At 62.3% G+C, this 10,872-nt stretch overlaps 1 protein-coding gene across 1 annotated transcript in view; it reads right to left on the reverse strand.

Moving 5' to 3' along the window:
- Positions 1-4,686: 4,686 nt before the first annotated feature.
- TECPR2 (tectonin beta-propeller repeat containing 2) overlaps positions 4,687-10,872 on the reverse strand; it is a 103,919-nt gene continuing 97,733 nt past the window's right edge. Inside the window, exons 18-20 of the mRNA XM_077776482.1 lie at positions 7,039-7,180; positions 6,493-6,642; positions 4,687-6,270 (exon numbers count right to left, since the gene is read on the reverse strand). Coding sequence (XP_077632608.1) covers positions 6,119-6,270; positions 6,493-6,642; positions 7,039-7,180 — 444 coding nt within the window. The 3' untranslated portion in view covers positions 4,687-6,118. The remainder of the gene's footprint in view (positions 6,271-6,492; positions 6,643-7,038; positions 7,181-10,872) is intronic.

Raw genomic sequence — 10,872 nt, forward strand, 5'->3', positions numbered from 1 at the left:
CTGGGCCCCTGCCCTGGGAGGCCTCGAGGCCAGGGAGCACCGCCAGGCGGCCCTGCTCCGGGGAATTCCACTGGCCAATGAAATCCAACCTCCAGCGGGCCCAGGCTGGAGGCCACGGTGTCCTGCCAGGAGTAGAAGGCTAAAGGTCTCCCGATGGCGGGGGGGAGGGGGAGGGAGGGGTGCACAGCTCGGTGGCCCATGCTGGATTGCAGGTGGGAGTGAGAGCTCCTCCCTTCCTGCTGTGTGTCCTGGGGGTCAGTTCCATAGCTTTGAACGTTGACACTTGGAGACAGTGGATGCTAACATCTGTCCCAGCTCAGAACAGGTGTGGGGGGGCTCCTCTATGTGGTCTCAGGTCCTCCCAACAGGGGTGCCATTGTGGGACAGAGGTCATTGCCTTTGGGGGTGCGCGAAGGTGGAGACTAGAGCGACTCAGAGGAGCAGGTCGTGGGGGCTTCTGGGTGGTGGGCCTGTGGAGGCATTGGGGGGGATTCTTGGTGCCTCGATGCCCAGCAACTTCTAGAAGGCCCAGGCACCTGGCAGGGAACGGTTTGCAGCTCTCCTCCCCCGTCTCCCCAGGCCCAGCTCTGTCCTCTGTGGGGTCTGCCCTCCGGGGCCCCTCTTCCCTTACACACTACATCTACAGCTGCTCTTTGGAGGCCCCTGGGTGGGGCTGGGGTGATGCAGAGGTTGGGGGAGCTGCCATGGAAGGGGCACCCCACGGAACCCATTGTCAGGCCAACCGGAGGCGTGCCCGGGGCTGGGTCCAGAGTGGGGGACGGGATCATCATGGGCCCCACCGCCCATGCGTTCAGGGGAAGCTCTGGGGCCTGTGTGGGGTGTTTGGTTTGCAGGTGACTAGGAATCAGCTCTTGGTGGGACTGAGCAGCCGCTGTGGGCACCGTTCCATCATTTGCTGGGTGACTTTGTGGGGCCTGCCGGAGGCCCCCTCAGCCTTGGAGGGCCTAGATGGCAGGAGGAGGGGTGTCCCAGGGCATTATTAGCCCCTGATGTCCTCACTGTGGGTGGGTGGGACGGGGTCCGGGAGGGTAATGGACTTCACACTGCTCGGAGCTGCAGGGAAGGGCTGAGGGAGCCAAGGTCAGCCAGCGCCACAGCCCTGTGGCAGCGGAGTGGGGCCTGATCGCTGGCACGGCTGCCCGAGACGCTGGGGACGTCTGGCGTCACTGAGCAGAGGCCCCGGAGAGGTGGTGCGGGGTGATAAGCCGCGCCTCGGGGCTATCTGGTGGCTGTTGCTGGCCAGCGGGAGGGCAGGAGGCTGGGCAGGAAGTCCCTAGTGTTGGGCTTATCAGTCCCTGGGACCCTCCAGCCCCAGCGAGGGCAGCCCAGACATCGGGGCGATGTGCACCAGGCACTGGGGAGGGCCGGAGTCACGCTCAGCCCAGGTGTCCCTTGGCAGACAGGGACTCTGCTCTCGGTCGTTGGTAGGTTGCCTTGATGGCTTCTCCGAGGCAGGAACAGAGCAAGGCCCGCTTTCCCCTGGAGTGGAGCACACTGGTTCGTTCTGCTCGCTCATCCCAGTCTCTCTAAGGGAAGCCAGTACTGCCCCCCACCCCCAGCCCACCCAGCGGCCCAGTGACCCCCAATCAGGTGGAGCTCAGGGGCCAGAACCTTTACCCCAGGTGCCTGCCGGGAGGACAGAGGAGGCCGGGCCATGAACCCGAAAGGCACACCCTGGGACCGCCCTGCTGTCGGGGTGGCCGGGGGCAGGTGTCTGAGGGCAGTAAGGGCTTCGCCATATGTGGACTCCACCCTGGATTTACCTCGATGCGGATTACTCCGGTTTCCCTTCCTCCCCCTGCGGCACCAACCTTCAGCTACTGTACTGGGGTGTGTGGGGGGGGGTCCTGAACTCCCGCCAGTCCTGTTCAGAACAGGGGTGCTTCTGGGGAGCGGGGAAGGAAGGACACTGGCCTGGCCAGGGAGGCCATGTGGTGTTTGCACGTGTTCTTGCCCTGGCCCCACTGCGGTCCTGTCCTGCTACCTTTTCTTTTTTAAAGGAAAGTGTTTCCCTTTATTTTTTTTAAAGTTATTTATTTTGAGTGAGCGAGAGGGAGAGAGAACCCCAAGCAGGCTTCACACTGTCAGTGAGGAGCCTAATGTGGGGCTCGAACTCATGAACTGCGAGATCATGCATGGCCTGAGCCGGTCGGACACTTAACCGACAGCTGCCCAGGCGCTCCTTGTCCTGCGACATTTTTAAATGGAGGCATGACTGACATATGATAAATGCACAGTTTAGTTTTTGGTTATTTTTCAAAATGAAGAGAGCCCCCCCTTTCATTTTTAACTAGGCTCTACACCCAGTGTAGGGATTGAACTCATGACTTCAAGATGGAGCGTCTCATGCTCTTCCCGCTGAGCTGCCAGGTGCCCCGAGATGCAGAGACTTAAGTGTATAGTCCGAGGAGTTCTGACGTCTACACACGTAACCACCTACCCTGATCAAGGTAGAGGTGAAGACAGAGATTTGTCTTCAGAGATTTTTAAAAAGAATTTCTGCACATAGAGTTCGTGCTGGAGGCGGAGCACTGGGACCACAGAGAAATCCAGGGCAGGGCCTGGCAGGGTTTCCTCGGGGAAACGTCCGGCTCGCCCTCTGCAGGGTGGCAGCCAAGTGCAGGGTGGCGGCTACCTGCCGGCAGCCAGCCCGCCAGTCCGCCCGCCCGCCAGCCAGCCAGCGCGAGCATTTTGGTGTATTTTCTTCCAGGTTTTTCTATGCACGCATATAAATATGTTTTTCCTATGCATATTTTTTACATACTTGACATCGGATCACTTAAAGAATTAAGTATTTAAACTTACTGGAGTCTAAGCATTTTCCTATATTGTAAAATGCTTTGTAAAATGACTTCTCAGGAGCCTTTGGTGTTCACTTTGTGACATTTGGTTCAGCTAGTGTTGACAGCATAAGGAGTTTACGTTAGCACTTTTTAAAATGTGTATTTTATTTATTCTGAAATAAATAATACATTTACATGGCTTGAAATTCAGTAGATACAAAATGGCATATACTCCAGGCGACCGCTACAGCCGGCTGTGTGGTGAACTGGTTCCTTTCTGCCCCTCCGGTGCCCCCGGGAGTGTGAACACTTTCACACCCACCCAGAGTTAGACGCGTATGGATACATGTGCGTTATATTCTCTCCTCTCCTGGTATATCTGCAACACGTCATCACACACGCAGGACCTGTGACATCGGTACAGTCAAGTCCTGGCCCACGTCCTCCGGGACACAGCCTCTAACAGCCACACAGGAGAGCGTGTCAGAAGGACTGTTCGCATGTCACGATGTAGAACGGCCTGCGCTATATGCTTCCCCGCAATTTAGGATCTGGTCTTGAGGACACTTCCAGAAGGGGAGTTTGTGGGTTCACAAGTTTTAAGATGGCCCCACTTGAGCTGAGTGACACCCTTTCATCTGGGTCCGTGCGAGAGCCTCCGGTCCTCCGACTGGCGTGTACAAGTGTTTAAGGTACATCGGCATCATCTGTGATGCCGCCATTTCCCCTTTTAATCTTCTGTGGGGTTTGAAGTTTACAACATTTTAACATTGAGGAAATCAAATCTATATACTGTCCCTCCGCGGTTCTCCCCATCACTTTGGAGTCTAGGAAGCCTTTGCCGTCCAGAAACCGGATACTGTTTCCCCCCTAGTTTTCAGATTCTTTAATCCAGTTAATGGCTGTTTTGTCCACATAACGCTCTGGCCGCATGGGCAGTGACCGCACCCGCCTGGCCCCTCCTCTACGCCGCGCCGCCTCCACTGTGCCGCCTCCCCGTGGCCCTCCCACGCTTGGACCTGCTGCTGCTGCCATCCCTCTGGGCAGCTCCCACCTGTTTCGTCCCCGGATGCCGAGGTGGCATCACGCAGCACTGGTTGCAGTGGCCTGTGTGTGACCTCCAGCAAGTCACTGGGCTCGGTGTCCCTGAGACGGCATCTCCTCTGGGGGCTCTGGTGGGACGTGAAGCAGCGCAGGGGCCCTGGGCACGTGTCTGGCAGTCGGGGACACGTGGGCACAAACTTCTGGGACTTCTTCCCTGCCTCCCTCCGGCAGAACATTCCAGTGAGGGTTCTGACAGCCTGACTTAACCCCACAAGTTCCTTTGGACAGGACTCCTGCGTCTGCACACAGTTAGTCTCCGTCGGGGATGTCGGCGTGTCTTCCTTAGTTCAAGCTCTGCTTGACCTCTTCTGCCAAGCGTAACATTCCCTGACCGCTGGCACGCGACGAGTCCTGTTGCTGTGACGGACGTCACCCTTCCCGTGTGCCGGCTCCCCGTAGAGCACCGCTGCTAGGTGCTCTCTGGCTTTGTTTCCTGATGAGGACTTGGACCCAGGGGCCCGCGCCCCTCCAAAGCCAGCCCACAGCAGCCTGGCCTCAGTGGGCCTCGTGGAGATGGCTCTGCGCTCACCTTGCCCCACGGGGTCCTTCCCGGGGGGCTGCCGGGGGTACGCCCACCCCTGGAGCGACCGCTCCCTCAGGAAGGCCACCCCGGGGAACCTGGTGCGTATTTCAACGCCAAGCAGGCCCCTGCATCGCATGGGCCATGCTTTGCTGGCCGGGGGCTCGGCGACCCCCACCGGCAGACTCTTCCAGCACAGGTGGGCGCGCTGCCTGCCGGAGGGTCCCCTCTCACAGCTCAAACACTGGACTCGATCAATTTGGAAAAAAATCTAGTTTATTGCACTGTCTCAAAGCACAACTAAAAATTAAAACTGGAACGAAAAACCGTACAAAGCACTGAAGCTAAAAGTAGTTTCAAAGTATCAAACCAGACGTGGGTTTAATTGCACTAAAGTCCCGCGGGCTTCCGAGAGCTCTGCCGTCTGCGAGGAGCCGGACAAGGCACGACGTACACGGAGGGGCCGCAGCCAGCCGGGCCGGCCTCTGCCGTCCCCAGACTTTTAAAGTAAGGATTCTGTAAAAGTGAAGTGTGAAGGGGGATCTGGGACCTCAGCGTCTTGTCCCCACTTAGGCCTGGAACACCTCGCCCTCGCGGCGGCCCGCTCCTGTCGCTCTTCATTTGTGGCCCGGGACCCCCGGGGCACATTTGCTTAGTAGAAAACAGGCATCGAGTAACCGCATCCGCGGCCAAAGGCAAGGTACACATGGCAGCGAGGCTGGCGGCTCGCTCCGGGGCCTGGCAGGGGAGGGGGGGTGCCCAGGGCGGGCGCACGGCCAGGCCACCAAGCCCCGTGGCCCAGGTGCCAGCGAGGAGAGTGGGCACTGCGGCCTGAGCCCACGGACTGACGCCCGGCGCGGCCCCAGCTCGAACCTCCCGGGGACATCAACCCGCCGCCCGCCCTCTGACGCTGCAGCTGGGGACAATGCAGGCTCGGGGGAACCACGCGAAGGAACAAAAGACCCTTCCGGGGGGTTCCAGAAAATACGTTTCTCCTGTAAATTTGTCAGAGTTGATTTCAAGTGAGGTATCTTACGCAGGTGTGTAACAGCGAACAAAACAGGCGGTAATTAGTAGACTCGTCCTGCGAGGGCGCTTCTGGTGGTCACGGGACCGCCGGCGGCGCTGGCTAGATGCTCGTCTAGTCACGCTTCGCAGTTTCTAGCGAGGCCGGGCTCCCCCACGTCCGGCCGCGCCTCCCCGGCCTCCGCTGTCCCGGAAACACGGGCACCTCTGCCTTCCGTCTCATCCACTGGCCTTTACCGTTTGGGCTGAAGTGTTTCCGGGGGGCGGTCGGGAGGGTGTGGGCGGCGTGCGCGTGCATGTTGTGCGTGTGTGTGTGTGTGTGTGCGTGTGCACCGCATCCTGGCACAGCCCAGCACCCGCCCCTCACACACGGCCCTGCTTCCCCAAGCGGGACGTCCGGCAAGGAACGTGTGCCAGAGCTCACGTCCCCGAGAGGACAATGAAGCGGTCGCAGGGCCACCCCCAGAGACGGGAGCGTGCTGACCTCTGGCTCCGTTTCGCCAGCGGTTACGCACGTGGCCGTCCCCATAGCGGGCCTGGAGCGGCCGGAGGGGGACGGAGCAACAGCTCGGGGTCCCTGGGCTGAGGCCGCGGGTTCTGGAATGACACGGAAACGAGCACAGCAGAGAGCACGTGGGGGCCGCCCCGCCCGGCCGCCGCTCCGTCAGATGACCTCCCACTCGTCCTCCAGGTCCTCGCGGGGCGCGCCGGTGGCGTGGCCGCCGTGGGCACCGTGCGAGTGGCTGAAAGTCCTGGTCAGCCGCTGGAGGAGGTAGCCGGGGGGGCCCACCGCCCACAGCTCGTCCGACGAGGTCACTGCAGGGACGAGAGGCAGCCACACGCTCGGTAATCACCCGGCCCAGGCAGGCGGGGGGGGGGGACACGTGCCGAGTTGGGGCCGCTCTGCGTCCCCGCCCTCCTGGGAGACCCTGGCCAGCCAGCTGCTGGGCGCCCTCCCTCAGGTGTGGCAGCCCGTCACGGAGCCCCCGCCGACACCGTCCCGGGGAGCCCCCAGCCCCGCGGAGCCCTGGCACCTGCCTGTGAAACACGTCACGTTCCCGGGAATCTTCTTCCAGTAGTCTCCGGCAGGGTTCTTGTCGGTGACGCCGTAGCGCCGGGCGAGGTCACCGTTGGGGCAGCGCGCCCACACGGTCCTGGCGCTCAGGGCCAGCTGGCAGGCCTGCAGCCCTGCAGACAAACAGGGCGTCTGTCAGTCCTCAGCCCTGGGGCAACAGGACGGGACTCCCCCAAGTCTGCTCCCTCCCACCACCGGGCCCTGGCGACCAGGGTGGCCCTAAGGTGACCGCGCCCTGCACCTGCCGAGAGCCCGGGGCCGCAGGACGGAAGCGTCCGGGCCGTCTGGAAACGGTCATCCTGCCCAGAGCTCGGTGGTGAGGGGCTGGCTGGAGTTCTGCGCTGCTGGGTCCCTCACACGAGGGATGTTCCGTCAGCGGCTTGCTGGTCACTTGCCTCAGCAGCAGAGTGGAGACAGAGCCGTGGCTGCTGCGTGGAGGACAGGCTGCTGGACAGGCCAGGTGCCCCTTGTTGGCGNGGGGCAGCCAGGACACCCGGGCCCGTCTCTACCTGGCACGTGCTCCCAGTCGGTCCCCACCGGCATCTCTTCGGTGATCCCGGCCCGGACGTGCACATTCCACCTGCTGTCGAGCGCCCAGAGCATCTGGTCGTTGGGGCTGGCGTAGACGCTGACCAACGTGACCCCGGCGGGCTGCAGGCAGGAAGGGACTTTCCTCAGGGAAGGAGCTGGTGGGCGTGTTTATGGAGCCGGACAGGGAGGATCAGAGCCTGACACGGGGCGGGAGGCACAGCGGGGAGCGGAGCAGACCCCATCCTGCCCTCCGAGCGCGGCCTCGCGGGGACAGACACCGGCCCCGCCGCGTCAGGGGAACCCGTGCGGACGGACCGCCCACCAAACGGGAGCCCCAGCTCGTCAGCACGGCCGGTCCCGAGAGCGCAGCAGAGCTGGGCCGGGGACAGAAGGAAGGGGCGCAGGCAGCGCTCCCGGGGACCTGGCTGGGACGGTGGCAGCAGAGGAGCAGTGTCGCCCCCGTGCACACCCGACAGCAGGTGACGCAGGGAAGGGAAGGCCGGCTCTGCGGAAACACGTGCGCAGGGTCCGCGCCTGTGAGGCTCCTCCAGGCAGGCGCGCTCGGCACGCGCACAGCTCCGTGCTCAGGGGCGAAGTGCTGACGGTGCCGAGTGTGGACGAAGGGCCCGCGGGACTCTATGGAAATATATATGCCTGCCGGGCTTCTGTTGGCCTGAAGTGTTTTCAAGGTAAAAAGTTTAATTCAAAAAATTAGAGAAACGAGAACACCAAAATACGCTACTGCTGTCGTGGGCATGACAGAGGTGCGCGGGGAGGAGGCCCCAGGAGCCCCATCAAGGGGGTGGGCAGCCCGGGGAGGGGCGAGGTGGGGGTCTCCCCACACATCTGAGCCCTCGCTTCCGCTCTGCTTTTCGTACAGACGGGACAGGACGAGGGTGAGGCTGACGGCGACCCAGCTGCTGGGCGCCACGGGAGAGGAGGACCGGCGGGCACGGCCAGTGACTCCGCCCCCCTCGCTCCTGCCCCCCTGACGTGGGAAGATGAGACCTTTCTCGTCAGGCCCTCGTACGGTCACACTAGACACTGGGGTGGAGAGCCGGCACAGTCCCGGCCCTCGGTGGCCTCATGGCCGTGTCAGCTGAGAACAAGGCCATCGTTTAATTCCTGCCGTCTCGTCTGTGAGCCCCGCGCTTGTTAAGGGCCCAACCAGAACCACCCACCGGGCCCGGCCCAGGCGCAGCCCTGGGTCCTGACACCCAACAGGAGGGCTCCTCTCGGTGCCAGCTGTCCTCTGGGGCGTCCCCTCGGGCAGTGATGTCCCCTGCTCCCCTGCCGAGCTGGCCTCTCGTCCCCAAGTGGACATGATGCCGGCCTGCCCTGCCCATCAGTCACCCTGTGTCCACACGCCACGTCACCTGGTCCCCTGTCCACTTTTCACGGACACGAGTAAGCCCCTTCAGCGTCCTGTTTGCCACCCACTGACCTGCTCTGGTTCATCCCGGGGCCGCCCACCCCTCAACCAGGCGCCTCTCTGCCCGAGAGGACACAGCTGTCTGAGGGTCCAGCCTCCGGTCACTGGTGAGGACCAAACCCTAGGGTCTGCCGTCCCCTGCCGACCCGACACTGCCTGTTTTCCTGGACCTCTCGGGGGCCCCTGCTCTCTCCCTGGTCAGCCTCGAGTGGACCCAAATCAGTGGCCCAGGGGACACTCACAGCCCCTTCTGCTCTGTGCTTCCCCCGCCGGCCGTGGGGACACCATCACCCCAGTAGCCTCACGCCCAAGCCTCCTCCCCACGGTGGGCTTCCTGTTGCCCCGCTGACATCACATACCTTCCAGTCCGGCCGGCAGACACCCTCAGGGCTCGTGGGCAGAGGGGGCTCGCCTGGCGGCCCCTGCCCTGTTGAGGTGGTCAGGGGGCTCTGGGCCTCCGCCATTACTCCCCACCCTGCCGCACCTCTCAGCCCCGGCAGCTCTGGGCAGGAGCTTCCTGGGTTAAGGAACGGATGAAACTGGGGCGCCTGGGTGGCTTAGTCAGTTAAGCGTCCGACTTTCGCTTAGGTCATGATCTCGCGGTTCGTGGGTTCGAGCCCCGCGTCGGGCTCTGTGCTGACTGCCAGCTCAGAGCCTGGAGCCTGTTTCAGTCTGTGACTCCCTTTCTCTCTGACCCTCCCCTGCTCATGCTGTCTCTCTCTCTCTCTTAGAAATAAATAAAACATTAAAAAAAAATTAAAAAAAAAAAGGAACGGATGAAACACTCTCTGAAGAGGCAGGGACACCAGGTTCCCAGCGGCTCAGCTCCTGGGAGGCCAGGGGACACAGAGGACGGCAAAGAGGGGGCACGGCGGCCGCTCTCTGGAACGGGCTTCCTAGCTCCCATCGCCACCTGCCACCGGGAGCCCCCGCACCTGCCCAGCCCGCTGCGTGGGCCTCGGGAGGCCGGCCAGTGCCTGCAGAACTGGGGACGCCCGCAGCTGCTGTGGGCACGCTTCCAGACCGGGAGCCTGCCCCCTCCCCCCACCCGGGCCCGACCCCGGCGGCTCCACGTCCTCTCCTACGCAGAGCTCCCAGGGGCACGAGCGGCCCACGTGCTCAGCCCTGCAGCAGGGCCGTCTGTCCGTCTGGAGCGCTCAGGAGAGAACAGGCGTTAGTCATACGAGTCCTATTAGCAAAGGGCCCCCTCCTCGGCCGCACGCGAGGGAAGCCTGGCTCAGCTGGTCAGGCCTGCACACACTGGGCCCGGGGGATGGCGGGGAGCAGGGCCGACGAGGCTGGCTGTGCAGGGAAGGGATGGGGCAGGAAGCAGAAGGCTCTGAAGGCTAGTTTCAGGCAAGGACAGGTGCTGTCAAGAAGTAAAAGGCACAGGGGTGCCTGGGTGACTCAGTAGGTTAAGTGTGTGACTTCGGCTCAGGTTATGATCTTGTGGTTCGTGAGTTTGAGCCCTGGGTCAGGAGAGCCTGGAGCCTGTTTTGGATTCCGTGTCTCTGCCTCTCTGCCCCTCCCCTGCTTACGTTCTCTCTCTCTCTCTCTCTCTCTCACAAATAAAGAAAAATTAAAAAAAAAATTTTTTTTTTAACTTTCCCTCTTAAGAAAAAAAGAAAAGGAGCACTGTGACGGGGGAGGTGGCCCTGTGACAGGGATGGCCAGGCAAGGAAGTGCCTGAAGGTCACACTGACGCTGAGGGGCGAGGGGCCAGCATGTGAGGCCCTGTGGGGGTGGGGTGGGGGGNTAGTGACTGTGCGGACCAAACCAGTCCCTGCAGCAGGCCAGGCGGCTGAGATGTCACTGGGCACAACCTCAGACAATGGTCACCAACATAAATACGAGTGGCACGTAAAACCCTGAGTCACCTCCAAACGCCAAGCCCGAGATGCATGGGTGAGCTGAGGTGGCGTCCCCCGCCCACTTCACATGTCCACTGGGCAGCCGGGGGGTGCGGGGGCAGTGGGGCTGTGAGCCGGGGCTGGACCCCCAGGGACCACACACAAAGCCACAGAGCGCGCCCAGGCCTGCCCTGCTCCGGGCTCTGCTCCTGCTCCTTGTGTGAGAAGCCAGCGCACTTGGGCGTTTACCCCCGCCCCCCACCCCCTCTGCGCAGCACAGACACCTGTTTGCTCAGCCTGGTGGAACCCACACTTGTTTGGCCACGGAACGCCCTTTTACATTCAGCGTCTGTTTCCATCCCATGATCTGGGCTTCCCTCTGGGAAGGGCTGCTCTAGGCCAAGCCCCTCTCCCACCCCCATTCCACGGAGGATGAAGCTGCTCCAGGGAGGGAGCACACGGCCCCAGCCATGTCCCAAGGTGTGGCCACACTGAGACTGGAGTCTGCCCCTCCCCCCCCCCGCTACCCC

The sequence above is a fragment of the Crocuta crocuta genome, unplaced genomic scaffold (assembly GCF_008692635.1).
Source record: "Crocuta crocuta isolate KB4526 unplaced genomic scaffold, BGI_CrCroc_1.0 scaffold8, whole genome shotgun sequence".
NCBI classification, from domain to species: Eukaryota; Metazoa; Chordata; class Mammalia; order Carnivora; family Hyaenidae; genus Crocuta; species Crocuta crocuta.